This window comes from Lissotriton helveticus, chromosome 3_1 (genome assembly GCF_964261635.1).
Source record: "Lissotriton helveticus chromosome 3_1, aLisHel1.1, whole genome shotgun sequence".
In the NCBI taxonomy this organism is placed as follows: domain Eukaryota; kingdom Metazoa; phylum Chordata; class Amphibia; order Caudata; family Salamandridae; genus Lissotriton; species Lissotriton helveticus.
This window is the reverse complement of record NC_136061.1, coordinates 1,107,328,271-1,107,352,197: the sequence shown is the minus strand read 5'-3', so window position 1 is coordinate 1,107,352,197 and position 23,927 is coordinate 1,107,328,271. Positions and strand designations below refer to the sequence as shown.

At 40.0% G+C, this 23,927-nt stretch overlaps 1 protein-coding gene across 3 annotated transcripts in view; it reads left to right on the top strand.

Annotated features, from left to right (window-relative positions):
• UPP2 (uridine phosphorylase 2) overlaps positions 1-23,927 on the top strand; it is a 256,997-nt gene that overhangs the window by 114,159 nt on the left and 118,911 nt on the right. For 2 of the 3 annotated variants that reach the window (XM_078683859.1, XM_078683858.1), the window contains exon 3: positions 21,155-21,313. The exons of the other annotated variant lie outside the window; for it this stretch is intronic. In XM_078683859.1, the coding sequence (XP_078539985.1) occupies positions 21,155-21,313 (159 nt within the window). The remainder of the gene's footprint in view (positions 1-21,154; positions 21,314-23,927) is intronic. 3 annotated transcript variants of the gene reach the window in all.

The following is a 23,927-nucleotide window of genomic DNA, read 5'->3' as shown; positions in this document are numbered from 1 at the left end:
TTCTGCTTACATGAGAGACTATGGAATGGGTTCAATATACAATAATACATTGCGTTACAACATGCAAGATATCTACAGGGGAGATGGTGTGCACTTTTCAGATGAGGGGAATAGAATATTCCTCCTGAATTTAAGACTGTGCATTGGTACCTACTTGCAGGTACCTAAATCAGCCACAGAACCCAAAAGCCCTTTTCAGGGCTACCCTATCTCTGATCACTCCAAATGATTATCTTTTTCTAACTTTTTCACTATTTTTCACCAAAGTACGCTCCCAGGTACGCTTCCCGGTGCGCGTACCAGGCGCACTCCCCGCGAAAATTTAAAAATAATGTTGGTTTTTTTTGGGTCTATATGGGCCTCCTAACACCCCCTCAGAAAACCTAGGGGGTCAGGGAGTGCCAACCGTGCCCCCTTATACCCATTCCCAACGTTGTTTGTCCTCCATTTTCTGTCTCAAATCTACCGAAACACAAAATGGAGGACTCCCGTTACGCTTACCGGTACGCGTACCGGGGCGCGCACCGGTAAGCGCTCCCAAATTTTTTTAAAAGTTAATTTACATAAAAACCACTGGAGACACTTTCACCAAATATAGAATAGGCCATACTACATACCAGTCCCTACCATTTTCCCAAATTTGGTGGAATTCCATTGAGCCATTTGGCCTGTAGCCCTGTCTAAATATCCTGAGGTAAATTACATGTCAAAAACACATCTAAAGTGTTAGAATTTACAACCAATTAAAATGTTACTTTAATTTTCTACTTTTTTTTCCTGACATTTGATTGGTTATGTACATGAATATAAATGAAAAATGAGAGGGAAACACGGCCATTTTGACTACAACTACTTGAGGTACATCTTTAAAGGATTTTCGCATTTTGTCTTCTTCACCTCTCTGTAAAGTAAGTTGATAATTTGTAAGGGGCACTTTAAGTTAATTTGTAAAAACGTTTTCTGATAGTTATTTACTGTCCCTCTGCTATAGTTATAGATAGAGATAGGCTTCTCTGTTATATTTATGGATTGACTTAGGCTTCTCTGCTATAAATATGAATTTATGTACGCTTCTTCACAGGCACTTTTTTTTATTTCTACTTCCTGCCCGTTACCATACACTACCCAAAGTTAACTTAACTGTTAAAAAAACAGAACTACCTGTCTGAACTTAAACACAACACTGCCCTAAATCTACTGTTATAGTTCTTTTTTTATGCAATTTGCAGCAAAAAAATGGAAGGGAAGCAAGAAAATATCAATATTTTCTTCGAGATTACATCTGAGGAGATTCTAAATGAAGATTTTTTGGATGAAGATTTTATGGATCAGTCTTTGGATGAACAATTTATTGAATGTTTACAAGACATAGAAACATGCATGTTTGAGGAGATTCCAGATGATGTAATGCTGGAAGTTTTATTGAACTATGAAAATTCTGACCAATAAATTTTTATTTAATAATTAAAAATTGTTTGAGACATTATTCATTTTTATATCTAATTCATGAAGTACTACCAAAATAATTATGTTTATATTATAGTATAAAGTGAAACTTACAATATACTGTGCAAATTTAAAACATTATAAGGGAGCAGGGTAGACTACCCATGATCCCGTATGTCTTCTCAGGGAGTACTTAAAGGATCTGTTTCTGCTTTCCTGACAGACTATGGTATGGATTCCATATACCACAATAACTTCTGTAACAACATGCAAATTATCTACAGAGGAGACGGTGTACATTGAATTTAAAACTCTACATTGGTACCTACATGTTGGTACTTAAATCACCCACACAACACAACTCTATTCAGAGCTACCCTACCTCTAAGCACTTTAAATTATCATTTTACTGTTTCACTGAGTTTTCCCCATGTGTGGGGGGTGGAGGTGTGTGTGGGGGATGGTGGGGTGTGTCTGTGAGGTGTGTGTGTGTGTGGGGGGGAGGTGTGTTGGGGGGGTGAGGTGTGTGGTATGTGTGGGTGTGGATGTGTAAGGTGTCGGTGTGGGAGTGTGGGGTGTTTGGGTGTGGGTGGAGGTGTGCGTGTGTGAGGTGTGTGGGGAGTGTGTGGGTGTGGGTGTGGGGGTGTGTGCGTGTGGGAGTGTGTGGGACGTACTTGTAGGTACCTAAATCAGCCACAGAACCCAAAAGCTCTTTTCGGAGCTACCCTACCTCTAATCACTCAAAATGATTATTTTACACTACTATTTTCACTATTTTTCACCAAAGTACGCTCCCTGGTACGCTCCCCGGTGCGCGTACCGGGCGCTCCCCCCACGAAAATCGAAAACAAATTTAAAAAAGTTTTACCCGAGGGACCCTTTTATGGCCCCCACATCAAACCTAGGGGGTCAGGGGGGGGGGGGGTGTACCCTGCCCCCTTTTGGTCATTTCCCCCTTTGTTTTTCGCCACCTCTTGTGTCTCGATCCTACCCAGACACAAGATGGCGGCCGCTGCGGACTGTTTCGAATGTTTACAGACACCCGAGAGCAATCAGCTTTCCGTGCGTAAGTCGCGTGGCGCGCCCGGAGCGCTCCCCGGTGCGCGTACCGGGGCGCGCTTACAGATATATACATTTTTTTGAACCTAAATTACTCCAAATCCCCTGGAGCACATATCTTGAGACATAGCAAAGGCACATCGGGCTACCAGTCCCTACAATTTTGCCAAGTTTGGTGAAAATCCATTCAGCCATTCGAGCTAAAAGTGCGACAGACCGCCTTATGGAAATTAACATGGGGAAAACACGTTTTGGGACCCCCCCTTTTATCTCGGCCCCCGCTTGACGAATCCCCCCCAAACTTTCAGGGGAAGTTTGAGCGCCGCGAGGCAAAGTTGCTGAAACATTCAGGCCGATTCCTCAACCGGCGCCAAAGTTATTCCAAATAGAATGTTGCGATTTCCCTATGGAAATCAATCCTAACTATAACTACCTACTGGCGACCGCCAGTAGGTGGTAAAAAAAAAAAAAAATCTATCGATCGTTAGGATTGTTTTCCATAGGGAAATCGCAACATTCTATTGGGAATAACTTTGGCGCCGGTTGAGGAATCTTGCTGAAATTTTCCTTAACTTTGCCTCGTCGCGCTCCGCTCCAGTGAATTTCAAAGTTTTTTTAAAATGCTAATTCCTAACTATATAAGGCCTGAAACCTATGGTTTTTTCAGTGAATTTCAAAGGTTTTTTAAATGTTGATTCCTAACTATATAAGGCCTGAAACCTATGGTTTTTTCAGTGAATATGAATATATATATATATATAAGATCCCGACCGCCCTTTGCTGCGGTCATAAACTGGCACGGACCTCTTCTCCTCTCCTCTTGTTTACTCTGATGAGCCTTCATCAAGTAAGGAACGCCAATACACCAGGATAGTGTAGCAGTGCAGAAATGTATTCACAGTGATACCAGAGCAAGTGCCCTCCCTGACGCGTTTCGCTCCGCGAACGGAGCTAGGTCACATATATATATATTACTCACACACCTAGAGGTGGTAGTTAGTTATAGTTGGGACTATCCCTGGTTGTAGTGGGGCTACGCCGAGGGCCACGGAGTTGCGAACAAACTGTGTGGCCCTCCGCGTAGCCCACTACACCTCCCGCCTCCACCCCCATTATTAACAAGTAAATATGCTAATTAAAACAAGTAAATTAAAACCACTTACCTGTCCTGTGGCATCCCTGGGCTGCCCTCCTCCTCTTCCTCGTGTCTCTGCAAATCCTCGGGAAAACTGCACGTTCCCGTGCATTTCTCACACGAAATGCACGGGCGCTTGCGCAGTTATCCCAAGGCTTTGCTGAGACGGCGAGGAAGTGGAGGAGGGCAGCCTGTGGACGCCGCAGGACAAACTGACCATCACATGGGATGAGGACGTGGGTGGGGAAGAGGTCAAGGAAGAGGAAGCAAAGAAGAGGAGGTGAGTGATACTGGAGGAGCACAAAGTTGGCAAACAAAAAGATCACTGCGCTCCAACACAAAAAAGCAAACCAAGAAATAATGGACAATACAACGATCATTAACTTGAGTACTGTGAAATTAAGAGAGGATGAAGTCGGTATTAAAATTAGGATTTTCGTTCTGTGATGATAATGAGTATAATTATCCTAATTGCAGGATGGACTTAATACCGCTTCATCCGTAAGTTCAAGTTGTCCAAAATGCACACAAACCAACATGGCGCTAATCGTCCATTGCAGGAACAAACTCCAGAATCCCTAACTGACCAAGCGTTCTTGAATGTTAATGATGCACCTGCCTTAAGGGATATGATTTCATTGTTAAATGACGATAGTCAACTTGGAAGTGAGGAACAAGTGCCTATAGCCACAGGAATGGAAAGGGGTTATCATACCCCCTTTAGACCAACATCTAGATTCTTACTCCAAACAGTGAGGGACAACTTGGATATCTTTAGTGAAAATGTAACAAAGGATCTAAAACAGTTATATTCTGTGGTGAATCAGACTAAAAAGAGAATGTGTCCGAGAAAAGCACTTTTCCATAAAACAGTCAAGAGACTACAAGGAGAAGATAGAGTGCTGATCAAACCCTCAGACAAGCAGGGGAATGTCATGCTGTGGGGCAGGGAGCTATATAAGAAGGAAGCCCTCAGCCAATTGAACAATCATAATTGTTACAGCTGGATCAGCCTAAAGCAGTATGATAAAATAAAGGAACAATTCTTTACAAGGTTGGATGTCTGGAAAGAGGAAGGTTTATTGAGCTGGGATGAGTTAAAGTTCATCAAAATGGAGAAACCAGTGATTCCAGTATTCTACATGCTCCCAAAAGTGCACACGAGTCTTCATAGTCCACCAGGGAGATCGATTATTTCATCTTGTGGTAACCTGTTTGAAAATGCATCAAGATACATCGATTATTGTCTGAACCCAATTGTACGATCACTATCCTCCTATATCAAGGACTCCACTGACTTTTTGAAATATATTTTTGATATCCGTTGGAACGAAGAAACCATGTTACTGCTAACACTTGACATATCCACTCTTTACACAAGCATAAGATATGTAGATGGTCTTAGAGCGACTGAATATTTCTTGAACAGCAGACCAGTACAATTTCTGAATCATAACAACATGATTTTAGAATTAATGGAATGGTGCCTAACGAAGAATATTTTTCTCTGGTGATGATCATTATTTACAGGAACAGAGGACTGCGATGGGCACCTGTTTCGCCCCCAGTTATGTGAATTTACATCTTTACTGGTGGGAGGAACAGGTGCTCGGTGGCAGTCCCCTGGAACACTGGTCTGAACGTGTTGTTATGGATCCGATTTATTGATGACTTCTTCGTGCTGTGGCAGGGCACGGAGACAGACATCGAGTTGTTCATCAAGGACCTTAACCAGAATTCCCTAAATCTAGAATTTGTGGAGCATTATAGTAGGACCACTATAGATTTTCTGGATATCTGGGTTAAACCTGTAGGAGGGAAACTGTAAACCACTGTATTCCGCAAAGCTACTGCTGGGAACTCCGTTCTCCATGCGGAAAGTGCTCATCCTGACGCATTATTCAGAAGTAGCCCCTTTGGGGAATACTATAGGGCAAGGAGAGCATGTAGCAACCAGTAGGAATACGATAAATAGAGCAGGAAGTGACACAGAGGTTCACCCAAAGGGAATATTGGTCTGCAATTTAGAAAGGTGCCTCAACCAAGGTGAGGAATCTAGAGAGACACAAAATACTGTTTGAGCCATCTAGAACTAAACGGCAACAACAGAGAGAGGAATTGAGGAATCAAGACCGCTCTAGATTCGTAACAACATTTAATGTGAAACACAAAGAAATCAGGTCTATCCTTAACCAACACTGGCATTTGATAAGAAACGATCCGATGTTGGGCTCTAAGGTCAAAAGAAATCCTGACATCACATACAAGAGATCAAAGCCTCTGAAGGGTTTGATCGTCAAGAGTGAATTTCAAGAAAGGAAGGGAGGTGCCCCCACATGGCTACATCAGAAACCAGGTTTTAAAAAGTGTTAAAAATGCAAAGCATGCCAGCATGGCAAGAATCTCACTGATTTTAGATTTTTCTTAATAAAACCATTAATATTAGAAGCTTTCTGACTTGTAGATCCAGTTTTGTTGTTTATTTGTTACAATGCTCCTGTCCTAAAAATTTATATAGGAAGTACAACCTTACTCGTATATAAACGAGTCCTTCATCATAGGCGAGCGATTGTAAATCAAGACAGAACGTACCCAATTGCAAGACATTTTGAAACCCACCACCAGAGTAACCCCGTGAGCCTGCAGTACACATGTATCGCTGAAGTCCAGAGGAAAAGGAGAGTGGGGGGGACAGGGAAAAGGAACTCTGGAAATTAGAAACATATTTTATCCTGGCGTTTAACTGCAAGGAACCACATGGGTCAAACGTGGATGAGGATAAGACCATGCATTCTATGTTTTTAATTATCTTTTGATTTTTAAACTGTAGTGGATATCTAATGAGGCATATACAACATTGGGGTGGATGAGCAGGCCGCCAAGTAACCGTCACAGTCCTCGATGCCTCTCTGGCGCGCAGGTGCGTCTCCAAAAGCTCATCAGCTTGGGGGCTCATGGGAGCCCTATAACAGGAATCTCTAGGCCTGTGACGGTTACTTGGCGGCCTTCTCATCCACCCCAAATACTTTCTCTACTGATGAGGGAAACTATCCCGAAAGCCGAGCCATGTCTCGGGTCTAGAGACCTTGGGAACAACAAGTACTTACTTGCACTAACTTTGGTGAACCACTTACAAACTTTGTTTCAACTCTTCAAACCACACGCACTTCACATACCAGAGTGCTTAGGGGCGATCCGGAGGAGAGGCTAGCGGTGTGCGATCCATCCTAGAATAAAGTAACGTTCTAGTTAGTTGAATATTTCAGTGACAACATTAATGTTTTAAACTAAACAAAATGCAGAACGTCATCTGTTATAGTTAGCACAGCTAAGTATAACTTGGACTCCCTCCATGCCCTGCTTATGACCTCACATATTACATCTTTCATGACACGTTTTATGGCATCATTTATGACATCACTGTGATCGGGCCCTGCGGAAAATTCCCCACAGATCCTGTGGCTATGGCCCCAGCATACTGCCAACTCCCCATCCCAAAGAATAGCCTTGGGCTTTACTTGTAGGCTTATAACATCCAAGTATGATTGCCTACTACTAAGTTTGCATTTATTGTTTGTGATATTTAAACATTGACTTTTGCACATTTCAATTAAAAATGTGTTTTTGTTTGCAAATGAAGGAATTTTCTATTGCAAAATTCCCCCTATGATGGTTGAATAAACATCACAATTTCTTACAAATGAGTCTCTAAAGTGTACCCTCTTTCTTTGCTGAGTCATGATTTCTATTTTTCAGGGTTTTTACTTCCTTTAACTTTTTTTTTTTTTTTTTTGCTTCCATTTCTAATTCTCCTTTCATTTGCATTTCTCTTTATTTATTATTCTTCCTTGTTAGATGGTTTCTAAAGCCTTTAAAAAAAACATATTACACAAATGCCTACAATACAGGTTTTAGTATGAATTTAAAGTCCTCCCCCTACAATTGCAAACCAATTTCCAATAACAGAAGTTCCCTTACTTTAAGTTCTCAATACACTTTCTAAAGATTCTAATTCAGGTTTTAAGTCAGAATGTCCTTTGCAAAATCTTCTATCTTTCTACTCTTGTCAGTTATGAATGAACAGCAATGTTGAGCCTGCAACATTTTTCACGCTCTTTTGCTGCTAATAATATATCTAGATGTAAGCAATCTTGCAGATCCATTGCCTGAATAGCCACTAATTTTGTGTTCACTGCTAGCAGAACACCAGATGTACTGGTAGAAAATGTATCTTCTATAGTAGATACCTTTCTAACTTACTCATTGTTTAAAACTACTACTGGTGATCTGATCACTCCAAAATTTCACACTAATTGTGTCCCAACAATAGTGCTACGCTTGTCTGTGTGAAGGAGCCATTGTTAAAGCATCTATGCTATTTGGATGATACTTCTTATAAAACAACAAAGCTAAAGCACAAAAACCCTCAATCAGCAGGTAACTGGAAATTGACATCCTGTCTGTAAATAAAATAAGCTCCAGGAAAAACTTCCTCTTCCCCTGACCCTTCCAGAACTACAAATGTGTGTTCACCGCTACTTATCCCAATGTGTCTCTTTTTAAACTGCTTTCTCTTCTTGTGAACCACATAATTTCTCTTTCTGTCTCCCATCTAATTTTAATTTCGAATATATCATTTTTCTTGCGTTCATTTTCCTCTTTCTTTCAAACATTTTCCACCCTGTTTGCCTTATGAAATATGTGAGCTCTTCTAATTTTAAAAATTAATTTCTTCTCCAAGGGTCTCATTAAATAGGTGAGATTCCTTTCATATGCCATGATGGTGTCTATAATTGTAGGGAACCTAAAGAAATACCATGCAATTTCCATGTCTTTTGCTTGTGGATGAGGATTTATTCTTTGCTAAAGGTGAACCTTAGAAAGAATCATCATCATAATTAGAAAAACAATGTTCTGGTCTATAAAAATATAAGAAAAGCACTACATGTAATTGCATTTCAAGTGGATTGAGGTGATATGTCACATCTTCTCGAGTTGAAGAAGGTAAGTGTGCCCAGACATAGCAATCCTTCATGTCTAAAGTTTGAGCATGTATCTTATGTAATCTGGAATACACATTTGGGGAGAACTACTCTTTTGTGATGTCTATAAATGAAGCTTTTAGTTTCTTCTCATTTATTGTGTGCAGGAGATGTAGACATAGAGCGAAGGGTTTCTGTTTCTGGGGTAAAAATCATTCCAACTTAAAATTTTAAATGCTAGCACTACAAATATGAATGTGACAATAATCACTACTCTGCATTTAGCCTTGGGGAAGATACACGTTTGTCTACAGTAAGACCTTCAATAGAATATAGCAGGAGGCAGACTCACTATTCTGTGCTGATTTCTACTTGTGCGAAATGAGCAAAACTTTTGGTGATTAACTTGTGATTTCCTGTTCAGCTTACATACATTAGTCTTTGTGATGCATTGCTAGCCCTACTCCATCTTCTTCTAGAAATGTTATCCCTACTCTTCTACTGCAGCCTTGGCCCTAGGGAATTCTTCATTCTTTTTGTATTTGCTTTTATAACCGTCTCTTATAATTTGGTTTAAACACAGGTCATCATTTGTCATATCAGTTCTTTCAGTTTGAATTCACTAGATAGCACTAGTCAAGTTCTTGATTGTAATATTGCTTCAAGAATCTTAAATCAATGCTGTTTTAATGTGGCATATCACAGAGGTTTAAATGAGCCATATCTCCGTTCATTAGGGTTTTGATCTGCTGCATTAGGCATGTTCTCTGAGTAATATGTCCATTCAGGTGCAGAATACCTGCACCAACGTACCGTGGCTCTGTAGGATCTCCTTGGTGTCTGTTGATCTTCTTCCATCTCGCTTATACAACCAGATTCTATTTCCTCGAAGATGGTTTGTGGAATGCGTTCAAGTGACACACTAGATCTTAATTAGCTCCTACCGTTTGGCCCTTCCGATTTCCACAGGGGTCTTTTTCTTCTCACACTTCTACCTTCACCTGGATCAGTTGCTTGCTCTTCTGTTGCTTCAACAGTTCCTTTACTTTCATCTCTCAATTCTTCATTTTCAATGGATATTTTCACACCACTTTGCAAGATTTCAGGTACCTATACAGGTGAGATATTTTGCTGTACTTCACCCTCCTCTGGTTCTTCAAGACGTATGGACACTCAAGGTCTCAGGCATGGCTCAAAGAATACTACTTCTTCACCTGGACACCTCACTCTCTGGGTGTGCGAAGCATGTGCCCAATTAGGTATCCTGAATCTATTTAAAGAAAACCCCTTTCAACACGTAAAGTGGGTTTGGTGTTTTTACTTCACCTTTTCTTTATATATTCATTTATGCAAAATACATGGAAAAATTACGTCAAATTCATGTCATAAAAAAGAGACATACATGTGACCATTCAACAAGACATCAATAATAAATACAATGGACAATTACACAACAAAGACACTTTGGCAACGTAAATGACCAGTCCTAAATTTGGAAAGGAAAAAATAGCGGTACAGACTTATTTGTATTTGACATTGCTGAAACCTGCTAAGAACATCTAGACAACATTTATATTACAACAGACGGAATGTCTTGTTTGCACACTGTATATATTCAGTGAAGTGATGTCGGTTGCGGCTATCTGTGTGTGGTTGACGCATTTCTGAACAAGGAACTGTTGAAATGGGTTCTGATTTTGGAATTTATTTGAATTTGCTTTTGGTACTTGATTCATATTGAATCTGGAATTACTCCTATTCTGTTGGGCCATCGCATCGGGGTGTGTGGGGCCTGCATCATAGGAACTTGTGACTGCTTTGGCATCTGCATTTGTTGGACTGGAACATTTTGCATTTGTGTTTGATTTACTCCTTTCATTTGCCCATCACCACTTATTCCATTTGGATTCTGTTTCTAGTCCCACTTCCAATCCCAAGCCTGTTAAAATAATAATGAGGATTTTATTTCTTCAGCATTGCATTGTCTCCTCCTCCAGTTTGAATCAACTAAACACCTACCCTGAGAAACATTCATTCCACCGTGAACTATCTCCCCTCCATTCTGGAAACCAACACCCTGCATTCCACCAACATTCCCTTCATGCAATTGATTCTGAAATCCCTTTTGAGCCAGCTTAGTCTGAGCCAACATACATTTCTCTTCTGCTTCATCCCTTTGCATATCTCATTTAGTGTTTTGCATACCTCAGAATCTCATCTAAAGCTTTTCTCTGCCAACAAATCGAATTCTGTTGTATGTGCATGCTGATTTCTGGTTGCAACCCATTAACAAACTATAGCACATAATTCCCCTTTTCGGGATTTTCTTGGGTAGGATTCGCTCTTCATTTTGGAAAGTTGTTCATGAATGCCACCAAATCACCTCTGCTCCATGATACATGAACATACCCTCCACCTGGTATCTCCCTCATAGAGAAAGTTAAGGCCTCATCTTCATCTGGGGGTAATGTTGGAGTTTTACCATTGCTTCTGTTGTATCTGATTGTTTCTTTTTCTTTCCCTGTTTCTTTGCCCACTTTCTCTCTAACCTGTCAAAATTGCTCTATTTCTTAATGCACTTCCCCTACTCCACAAAGTGCAATCTTATTCCTGAGGACTGCATAGTCAAAACAACTTCATCTAACTGTGCCCTGAAGCATCTGTGTAGAGGAACACTCTTAGAGAGATCTACCTCGTATTTTTGTGCCAGTTTGGTTGATCTATTGTGTGAGAGCTGCATGCCTTGTCATTTCTTTACTCCGATATATAAATGCATTTTCCTGATATTTATACAAATGTGTATCAAGAGGGTGTGCAGTTCCTAGTGAGAGGGGTGGGAAATGGGAGGTCTTTCTTCGTGATGCCCTCACACACCCTGAAAGATGTCATGCTTCATTATTGGGCCAAGCTCCTTGTCGGGGCAGCGCTGCAATGCCCAACCGGCTCCCATAAACTGGGCTCTTTTGTGGAGGTCTTTTGAAGAAGCCGTGGGGTGCGTTGGGGTTTGAGGGCTGGGTAGTGCACAGGAAGGTGGATTAAAATAATGCTAGAGCTGTCCTATTCTTATGTTTTATTACTGTGGTACACAACCAATGGAGAGTAAAGGCAGGTGAGAATCTTGGCGCGTTGCTCTTTCATTAACTTTTTGTCTCTTCCGTTGTTATAGCGGAGTACATTCGACTATGCATCTCCTCCACCTCTGCTGTTCTTCATCCCATTGGGTATCTTTGTAATTTCGCACTGCTCTCTTTGCGCTATTCTGATACCTTTCTTTCTCTTTGGCATGAACTGCTCCCTCTGAAGCATTTAATGCTTCATGCTGTGTAGGTCAAGGAGGTGGCATCATTTCATATATTCTGTCCCTCAAATATTCAATATTCTTTATATCAAAAGTGCCATATTGTGGAAATCTGGTCTTTCATTTTCAGTGATCTTGTGCCATTGGCGAAGCCACAAACCTAAATGAAGACATTATATATTTATTGCTGTATAATGACCTGGGGTACCTTCTGGAAGAGCCTCTTCACCTTCCCGAGCAGGGAACCGCACATCACCACTCATCAAATCTCTAAGAGCTTTAAAACGTATCATGATTGCAAAGTTTCAACAGAAAACATGCAAACATCAATTTAATAAAAAGTCAATGTTTTTATTCAATATATAATTTAATATGTTAATATTTTCCTACAATCCTCTTTTTGTAGGACTATGACAGCTTAGTACTTGATAAATCATAAACCAATCTCAGCACAGCACTTTACACCAACTGACCAGTCCCAGCGCGGCACACTCTGATGTAGTTATTCACTCCTTGCAGCAGGTCATCCTGCCTTTACAATTCTTGTACACAAATTGTACAACTTTTAAGCAAGCGCAATAAACAAATAACTCTTGTATGCTTCATTAAATAATTCAAGGTAGTTCATGCATACAGGAAACAAATCGCAAATAAGGCTTTAACATATTCTGACTTCCCACACATGCACATACAGATCAAACCTCGAACAGCAGGAAATCACCCGCATCCCCTTTGCGCTCTGGGTGTCAGTAACACCAATCAGTACTAGTACAATCGCAACAAATTGTTACAGTTCCCAGCTTAAATTTATAGTCGATGGACCCTCATGAATCTGCACCACAAAACCTCAGCAGACAAATAGCACCACAACCTGTTATGTATTAACTGTCCCGGGATCTTGGACTATTCTGAATCCAATAACAACTTCAACTTCTCAACATCAAGCTTTTAGATTAAACTAATCTATCAGCCTTTTACCAAAATACCGGACCCAAAACTTCAACACAGTGACAAACTCTAAATTAAAATATTTGTGGTGCATAACCTTATTGATACTTACACCTCTGCAATCGCCTACGAAACTGCGAACTCCTTCACTTTCCAAGTTCGGGCTTGCAACTTAAGGGACATGGGCACTTTATTTTAGCTCCTTCCTCTCCTGTGACCTAAATCTCCCTCTTGCTACTCCTTGACAAAGCTACGGGTATCGTAACTAAATAACTCCTGCCACTGGTTATATGAACCTTTTGTTTTTCGACAAGGACGACAAGGAGAAATAAAAAGGAGCAATCATCTGCATTAAACACATATTCATAAAATCATTTAAGACTTTTAGTACAGTCAATAAAGAGAACTTGTGTGTGCTTAAGGGTTTTATTTTCCATTCTTTCGTTTTTCATTATTTAGAAAGTATTTAATCTTATATGTATCAATACATATCAATATTAAGTTAATATAATCAATATTTCAATATAAGGATAAATACATTATTGGCTAAAATTATGGTTAATATTGTAATAATACAGCAAGTGTGTTCCATAAAGGAAGTTTCCTAATCTAAATATAATTGGAGTAAAATAGAATGAGGTATCTGTTAAGATACCCAATAAAGAGTTCTGATGAGTCAATGCACAAGCATAAAGCCTTTTCATATCAAGCTGGAAAGTATCCTCCGCTATAATTCAGCAGACAAAAAAAAGCTAAGCAGCCTCCCAAGAGAAAAGGTATAGAGAAACTCTGAGTCTCCAGCAAATGCGAGTGAGAGAAAAGCTCAAAGGAAAATAATCTCCTGCTCTAGGAACATTCACTAATATAAGCACACAATAGATCAGTGATACTCAGTGTACGTGTCGGGGGGGGGGGGGCGCATGCACATCTGTTCAACGCAAACACAAGGAGACGATGGACGGAGCACTGAAACTTTTCAGACACTCGCCCCCAGTCACAGATCCGGTTTGAATCCTTCATCGTTCTTTAGCTCACTTCGCACCCCATTTCAGACACAGCTATATGCAAACCAGTCTTGACCCTGTGCCTAATGCGAACAGGCCAGCTCGAACATCCAAGCCATGTCTTCCCTGGACCGGAGACAAGCATCCTGGATGAGAGTAGAAAATATCTGTGCTGCTGGATGAGAGTTCAACATCAACTCTGGACTGCTGTTTACTTAACTTAGCAGTATGATTGATTAAAAAGTGTGTTTAATAAACAGGCAAGCCTTTATTTAAATGATAATTGAAGTTCAAGAAAGGAAGAAACTAGGTTGTCTTGCACTGCTCGAAATTGGGAACAACTGTCCTGTTCGAAGACATAATGCGGCAAAAGTGTAAAGGTCTCTTCAAAAATCAAAAGTGTATTTCAGTAACATGCAGAACTATCTCACCTGAGTACATCCGATTATATCAGTGCATTGAGAAATATTTTCTTTTAAAATGATAGTTTTCAAACTAAATTTCTGAAACATTCATTCATTACCCCCGGCCTGAAAACAATTCCAACAGTGAACTAAGAGGCAAGTCAGTTGTCATGTGCACTCTTTGGGTGGCCTGGGTGCCTTTTTATACATGAACAACATTATAGTGTATTAAATCAAACACAGGAGAAGGTTCTGTACAGCACAGCTCCTTATGTCATGCATTCTGAGGTTCTTTTATATGTAGTAATGAAGAAAAAGGAGGGAAGGTGAAATAAAACAATTATCTAGGATCACACGATTTGCTTAAGTGGGGAAGCCGGAATTAATCCCAGGTTTTTTGGTTTCACATTGTGCAATTCAGCCACTAGATGTATGTGCTTCACTTCCCCCTACACCCACCATACTGTCACAACCCCACCCACCCCCAAAATGCCCCCTTCATGACCGCCACCGGCTAGCATCAGTGCAGCCCTTGGTCACATCACAGACCAAATTTTGTTTCACCGTGGCAAATGTTTGCGAGTACTGATGTTCTAGTTAATAACCTGTTTCTTTTCATCTTCCACAACATCCAATATGATTTTAGTAAACTCCTGGGAGTAAGTAAACTCTCCATCTTCTCACATTTGCACAATGGTCTACAGCCACTAGTCTTTGAAAAGATACATTGTCCATATTTTGCGGTTCAGAAAATTCTTTCCATGAATCATCCTCACTGTTGTCACCTCTCCTCCTGGTGAGAACCTCACTATCAATTGATTAATACAAAATATTTACCTATTCACTAACTAACAGAAGGTTTTTGGGAAATTGCAACATCTGCAGCAAAAGAGAAAATACATTTTTTTCAAAAAACAACACAAGCTTTGAAAACAAGCCTTTCAAAGTTAATATGCAGTCTCCGTTAATAGGGCGTCCAAAGTTAGGCCAAGTTAGGACTTGATTACTTCACTTGCAGGCTTATAGCATCGAAGTATGATTACCTGCTACAAAAATTGCATTTATTATATCTGTGCTATATAAACATAGGCTTTTGCACATTTCAAATAACAATACGTTGTTGTTTGTAAATGAAAGAATTCGCTATTGCAGTCAATACATCAATTATCAGGGTTCAATGAGCCCCTAAAGACCCTGGTGTTACTGAACCTGCTGCCTCAATGGTAGGTCCTCCCCAAGTGTTCCTGCAGCACAGCCTTTCTGAGTTTTAGCGGGCATGATTCCGAGGTTTCAGACTTGCAGGGCTCATTCAGACGAGCTCCACCACAATGTGACCGCAATCCCCGTGGCAGCTGGTTCATCTGAGAAGACATGTTTGCCATTTTGAATATACTGCTGGCCTTGCTATGAAGTGTATTAAAGGCCACTAGTCCAGAACCGTAGACTGTGGCGCTTCATAAACCGCTCCCCATGGTCACGCTGAACCTAGTCGGTTGTTAAAGGCAACTGTAATGTTGGGTTTCTTTAACATGCACCTTTTCCTTTAAGATTCTGGCTTCCCTGCTCGGGACGCTTCATGGAACAAGAATGTTGTATAATTCTTAGAATAAGAATGTGATTTGATTCTAGGTCAGTTACGACCAGAGGCTGTTGCTGGATGAGGCGAATAAACTATACTGGAGAACTACTCTTCGTTTTATGTTTAATTTATATTCGAAAACACCACATTAATATTGGCGACGATCCTACCTCGATGCCTCAACACACAGCCTTCCCCGAATCGACCTTCCTCCCCAGCGGCTGATTTACTTGAAAAGGAAGCAGTGTCTTCCCAGCGGCTGATCGAGCGAGCCAAGAAGACGTGTCTCGACTGGATGGTGCGGTGAGGAGTACAGCGGGAGGATATTTAAGTTAAAAAGGGGACTTTAAAAAAAAAAAAAGAAAAGGAAAATAACGCGCTCCGCGTTAACGATACAGTTTAGAGTTGCTCGCGCTGCTCGCGTGAAGGAGCGCGATCAGAATTGTAAAACGTAGCGCGTTTCAGAAGAAGCCTCCCTGCGGGTCAGTGACTCACTGCGCACACGTGCGCTTCTGTGACGTAAGACGCTGTGAACTAACCACGTTCTTTGCGTTTCACTGACAAACATTAGTGGGAAAAGAACGAGTATTATTTAAACGTTCTCTTCAACAATTCCAAGAAAGGAACAAAGCTTTGTTTAAGGAAACAGAGGAAAGGATTATCTAAACGTTCTCTTCTACAATTCTAAGAAAAGTGCATTGTTTATAGAAACAGATGAAAAGAACAATATCTCTGTTTTACTTAGTCTTTATTTCTATTATTACATAAAAATAAAAAAAATAAAAAATCTGAAAATAAAGCAAAGTTGAGGCAAAGAAGTCATTGTTACATAACAATACCTATTAAAGGGACAAGTTTATTTTTAATTCAAATAAAATCACATGTTATAAGTGAACCTCTGAAGGAAAACAATAATAAATACTTACAAAGAGAAACACAGTCTGCATTGCAATTCAAAAGTATTAGTTAAAAAAAAAAAAGAGAAAAATGCAAAATGTAACTCAACCTGCGTTTTTTTTTATAAGTCCTGGTGAACCAAACGTATGTATCTGCTCTAAGAAAATTAGCCTCTTCATGTAAGTTTGGTCAAACTTTGGAGGAAAGAATAAGAGATCAGTTCGTATTGAAATGTGCTCATGACAGTATTCGGAAGGAACTATGGCTGAAAGATGGACCACCTTTGGAAGAAGTACTAGTGATAGCAAAGCAAGTAGAGCACATGACGAAATGTGTGGATGAACTAAAAGGAGAAAAAGAGAAGTTGGTTGAACCAGAGAAGAAAACTGAATCAAAGGTTGAGGAAGTTGTTTGTCAGGTCAAAAAAGAAGATAAGGTGGACACTGGAAAAAATGACAATGGAATGAGTAGATTTAATTCGAATTTTAATATGTCTAACAAATTTTCTTGTTTCAGATGTGGCAACAATGGTCATTTAGCCAATTCTTCAAGTTGTCCTGCTTTGAAATCTATTTGTAATGACTGTGGGAGAAGGGGTCATTTTTCAAAATGTTGTAGAACAAAGGGAAGCAAAGGAGATAATACTAGTAAGAGATGGTCTCAACCACAAGTGAAAACTGACTTTCCAGATTAGTAGTGGTCCATTAGAACATCCCACACATTTAGTTAAAGTGGATGATGCCATGATTGAGTTCAAATTTGATTCATGTTCTCAAATCACTATGATTGATGAAAATTTGCTGCATAAAACTTTTGGAAAAGATGTAAAGTTATTCAAAAGTGATATTTTACCCTTAGGTTATGGCAGCAAACCGATTAAGATTTTGGGATATTTCATGGCCACTATGGAATTGGGATGCAGAATTATTCCAGGGAAGATTTATGTTACCAATTTTGGGGATGCATTAATTAGCTGGAGAGACCAACGTGATCTAGGTGTTACACTTAATCCGAATGCATCACCTCAGGTACAAATACTAGAGGTAGAAAACCTGTCTGATATGTTTGCAGAAAAATTTCCATCTGTATTTAAAGAGGAGTTAAGTTGTCTAAAAAACTACAAGCATTGTATAAAGCTTAAAAAAGATGCGATTCCAATAGTTGCAAAGGTAAGAAGGATTCCACTTGCTGAACAAGTAAAAGTTCAAAAGGAAATTGAAAAGTTAATTGCAAACAATATAATTGAACCAGTAGAAGCAACAGAATGGTTAGCGCCGATTGTAGTAGCAAAGAAGCCAACTGGAGAAATTCGTTTATGTATTGACTTAAGAGCTTTGAATAAGGAGGTAGTGGTAGACAGATTTCCGCTACCTAATATAGATGAGATTGTAGGTACGTTAGAGGGTGCAAGGTACTTTACTACCCTAGATCTGGCATCTGCCTACCACCAGGTAGAATTGGATACCTCTTGTCAAGACTTAACCGCATTTATAACACCCATGGGTACTTTTAAATTCAAAAGAATGCCTTTTGGATTAATATCAGCGGCCTCTGTATTTCAGAGAATCATGACCCATATACTTAAAGGACTTCAAGGGGTAAAATGTTATCAAGATGATCTTTTAATATTTGGGTCAGACATGAAAGAACACAATGAACGTGTGTGTGATGTGTTAAAAAGGTTGTCTGACTCTGGTTTGTCTCTCAAAAAGGAGAAATGTAAATTTGGTTTGGAGGAGGTGAATTATCTTGGTCACTGCATCAAGAGTGAAGGAGTTTTTCCAAAATCAGACTTAGTTACTTCTATCGATAACATGGCTGAACCAGTTAGTAGAGATGAATTATTATCGTTTCTCGGTATGGTAGAATTTTATGGAAAGTTCATTGTACATTTTGCAGATAAGACAAAGAATATGAGGAGACTCACTGCTAAAAGTGTTACGTTTGACTGGTCAGATGAGTGTAAAAAAGAATTTGAGGGGATAAAAGAAGAATTAAAGAAGGCTCCATGTTTACATGCATTTGTCCCTGGCTTACCTACATACGTATTCACTGATGCAAGTGATAGGGGATTAGGAGCAGTTTTGGTTCAAAGCAAACATGGTCATGATTCCCTAATTGCCTGTGCATCCAGATGTCTTCGTGGTCCAGAACTAAACTATTCCGTTATTGAAAAGGAATCTTTGGCAATATTTTGAGCACTTAAGAAATTCAAGAATTTGATTTGGGGAACTAAATTTATTGTCAAATCTGATCACAAACCTTTAAAAGAAGTTTTTTGTAAGAAGGGTTTAGATTCTATCTCTTCAAGGATTAGAAGGTGGATAATATCTTTACAGGAGTTTGACTTTGAAGTACAATACTTACCTGGTGTGTCAAACAAGGCTGCAGATTGTTTTTCAAGGTTGGTGAAAGGTGATAGTATATGTTGTGATGAGGAGTACGTTGATGAAGATGACTATCTCAATGTTTGTGAGGTTACGGAGGGAGTAATAGGAAAAGATGAGTGGAAAGAAGAATTGTTAAAAGATGAAGAGTTGAGTAGAGTATTAGCCTTATTAAAGGATAATAAACGTCTAGACAAACCATGGTCTCTGGTCTCCCAGGAGTTATCCATTTCTGATGGCATGTTAACTCGTGGTTTAAGGCTTGTGCCTCCTTCTTTGAGGAAAAGGTTATTATTACATGCTCACTCTGGTCATTTGGGCATAGTAAAAACCAAGGAGATGATACGTACCCAATTTTGGTGGCCTGGTATGGATTTAGAAATAGAACGTATGGTCAGAGATTGCGTTGAGTGTTGTGCAAGTGACAAAATTCTAAAAGTCAGACAAATGCCAATGGTTTGTAGAGATTTACCCAATCATCCCTGGGATGAATTAGCTATTGACATTTTGGGTCCCCTCACAGGAGTATCTGATACACCTTATCTTACTGTTTTAATTGATTTATACTCACGTTGGATAGAGGTATGTGCTGTTAATTACATAACCTCAAGTTCTATTATAAAATTTTTATCTGATATATTTGAGGGAGAGCTTTCCTAATAGCATTTTATCGGATAATGGTCCGCAATTTTGTTCTACCACGTTTGATACTTACCTTAGCAAATATGGTATAGTACATAAACGTTCATCGTTATACCATCCTGAAACAAATGGTGCTGTTGAGAGGGTCAACCGTACATTAAAGGAATGTATTCAGTTAGCTAGAGCTAGTGGTTTGAATTGGAAAGAAGCACTAAAGGAAAGAATTGATGCATACCGTTGCTCCCCTCACTTGACCACTGGAAAATCCCCTTTTGAACTATTCAAAGGAAGAGTTTCAAACACAATGTGGTGTCCAGGATGGATGAATCTGAAAAAGGGGTTTGTTGATAATCGTGTTGGTACTTGGAGAGAGAGAGAAATAGAATAGCAAACTTGTAGGAAAACATACTTTGACAAAGTTAAATGTGTTAAGTTTCATGAAGTAAAGGTAGGTCACCTGGTAAAAATAAAGGCACCTGTTGGGAGAAGGTCTTGGTCAAAATACACTAATGTCAGACCTGTCATTAAAGTTTTTGGTAATGCAATCAAAACACAGGATGGGAGGATTTGGAACAAAAGTCGAGTTGTGGTTGTTAAGTCAAAAAACATTGCTCATACTGACTGTGATTCTGATTCTAATCTTCTTGGTACTATTAACCCTTCTCCGTCCTGTTCCAACTTTTCATCCAATAATCGTGGGAGAAGTCAGAGATTACGCAGTGCTCCAATGTATATGAAAGATTACGTATAGGCAATGTTCAATTTTCCTCTATTTGTTAAGTTTTTGTATCTTCTTTTAACTTAGATTCTTTGCGTCTTAAGTTGTTGTAAAGAAGGGAGATGTGTAATGTTGGGTTTCTTTAACATGCACCTTTTCCTTTAAGATTCTGGCTTCCCTGCTCGGGACGCTTCATGGAACAAGAATGTTGTATAATTCTTAGAATAAGAATGTGATTTGATTCTAGGTCAGTTACGACCAGAGGCTGTTGCTGGATGAGGCGAATAAACTATACTGGAGAACTACTCTTCGTTTTATGTTTAATTTATATTCGAAAACACCACAGCAACACGTTTTAAAGATTGACTGCGTGTCGCCACATATATACTCTGACATTAAGAAACGCACTTAGGCTTCAGCTGGTTTCTTCTTTGTCTGTAATAATTCTGAGGCAGAAATGCTCACTTTAGACCCCTCGCAATATCAAAGCAGAAAATGTCTCATTAATGTAGCTGTTTTTTTAATCAGTTTTGACATTTCTCAGTGAGATAACGGCATTGTGCGTCCTGTTTAAATATTGTAGGGCAAATGTTAATAAGCAGACGGAGATTTTAAAAAGAGTTGCATTTATAATCAACTTAAATTGTGTTTCCAGTTTGTCTGCGTGGGAGGAAGCGCCAACCGAATGAAAGCCTTCGCTCTGCTCATTCGCAAGGAACTTGGCTTTGAGAGCGACGAGAACGACATTGCTGACATCTGTGCTGCGACTGATCGATACTCTATGTACAAAGTGGGGCCCGTGCTCGCAATCAGCGTAAGTAGGAGCCAAGAAATTATTTTGCGAGTCTTTAAATAACACATCATGAACTGTGAAAAATAACACTTGAGAGAAAACTATGACCTGACCTCGCTAATTCCGGCTCCGCACCAATGTCTATGATGAGCTTCTTATTCAGATATTGACTGCTTTCAACTGTTCAATACTTCTGCATGTACGCTGCACAGTTAATTATTTTATACCTCAGTGCAAGACCGAATAACAAATAATACATTGATAGTTCAATACAGGCTTACAGAGCGAACTGTACCGTCATCAGTGCTAATCTGCAGTTGGTGTCACATTTGTATACTGCTATTCAAGTGGTGAGAAGAGTCCCTGCACTGGACGCTGCGCCATCTTGTCCTTCTTTGCTTTTTAGGACTTGCCATGCTGTATTGGAGTATGTACTTGAAGCCCCTCCCATTCTCCGCCAGTATTTGTCATTGGCTTGTGTAATTGTCCTTTGTAAATACTGGCTTCTGATTCGCTATTAGGCTTGTTAGTCCCTCCTTAGTACTGCCTTGTTAGATTGAGCCTGGGCAGCGCATATCTCCCCCCCCATCTCTGAGGCCAGAATCAGTAACAAACAGGGCAAACTTAAAGCCTGCAAACCTGACGAGGGTGTTGAGGTTAGAGCAAAAAGGAGCGACACTGTTGTCAGTAGGAGGGAAAAGCCAATAAGGGCACACCACCCCAGATAAAAGTTACGCCCTCACTTAAAACCTATTATAAGGTCATGGCCACCAGTACTGCTTCAACACCTCCAATACCTTCAATAACTCCTACACAATTCAAAGCAGAGCAGGGGAAACTTTTTTTGATATTAGTAGCTCTAGCAACAAAATAAAACTAGTGGGTGGAGCAGCTAAAAAAAATCCAGTGAACAGGACGTGGTAAAACCTCCTATGACGATACATCCGGATGCAAGTTTGTCTAATAATTACTCAGCTCTGGCAACTAGCAACTCAGAAGTTTGCGCTACGGTCCGAATATGTGCAGAAGAGCGTAAAAAGCAAGGAGCATCAGGGGAAGCAGCTAATAATGATAACATCTCAGATGAACTCCCATTACCAATTTCGGCAAATACCAGTAAATCAGATGTGACTTCATCTACATTAGCGGACATTCTCCTGACCATGAAAGAGGAAATAACTAACAGATACACTGTCTCAGAAAACAATCAAGCCGAGATGGCAAGTCGATTCTTAAAATCCGTAGCAAACCAGGCAGCAATTCAGGCCTCATGTGAAGCGCTAACCAAGAGACTGAATGACGTCACTTTAAGAACAGAAGCTATGGAAAAGGAAATCCCGATGATAAGGGATTCGCTTTGATCAACGGAAGTGGAAGTAGCGAAACTGTGTGTACAGAACAGAGTTGAAAGAAGACATTGAGCGCCTAGAAAATCATTCTCGGCGGAATAATCTAAAACTGCTGAATGTCCCCGAAGCTCTTGAAGGGGCCGACCTAAAGGGGTATGGGATCTCGTTGCTGAAGGGACCTGTCCTAAAAGGAGTTGACAATGTGGATTTACCCCGACAAATTTAAAGGTTACATCGCGACCCCTTTCGTAGGAATCCAGCTAGGCAGAAACAGAGGAAAATGTTGCTTAATTTCTTGACCTACTCAGTGAAGGAACATATACTGTCTTTGGCCCTGAAGGAAAGGTCAATTGTATTCAATAGCTTTAACCCCTTCACCTTCCAAATTAGGTCTGATATTTCCCATGTAACAGCAACTAGACAGTGGGAGTTGGGGAAAAGGTTAGAAGAGTTGAATGGGCTGGGGGCAAATGCACAGTTAATTCCCTGCACAACTTCGGGTGATGTGGAATAATCCTATGCATCTGATTAAATCCGGAGAGGAGGCCGAAGCTCTGATTGTGAAGATCAGGGAGGAGCAGGGAGCGAAGAGGTAGAGGGTTGGTATATTTCGTCTGAATAGCGATAAGTATTGAAAAAAGATGATAATTTCAGATCTGCTGATTATATAGTATTTTAGAGCGACATATCTGCAGGAACATAGTCATATAAAATCTTGCATCCCATGTGGGGAGATAGAGCCAAATAGGCTTAGCCTACTGGAAGGGAGGGTTCCTCATGGGGTAAAGGGGCAAAGGCACCGGGGTCCAGGGAGGGGGGTGGGTGGGGAGCATTGGGTAAAAACTAAAACAATATTCTCACCTCAGTCAGGAACATAAGCTATACAGGCAATAGAAGAGATGGTGGGGGGACCAAGGATTAAGGGGTAGACAGACCATTTTCACCATCTAGAATGTTAACAGAATGAGGTGTCCCCGTAGGCAGAGATTAATCTTTAACTATTTGGAATTGTCTAGCACCCAAGTCTGTTTTCTGCAGGAGACTCATCTGAGCCTAACGGAAAGCAGTTGAATTTTTTCCAAAGTCCATTGGATAAAATATTTTACTGTCTCATCAGACCTCACACAGTAGAGGTGTAGCAATATTGGTGAAACCAGGCATTTTCTTGCTCCATAAAGGGAATTCAAACAGACACATCTGGGAGATGGTTAGTGGTCAAAATGGCATTAAACAACGTAGATATAATATGTGCTTAATTTTATGGCCCTAACATTGATGATTCTTCT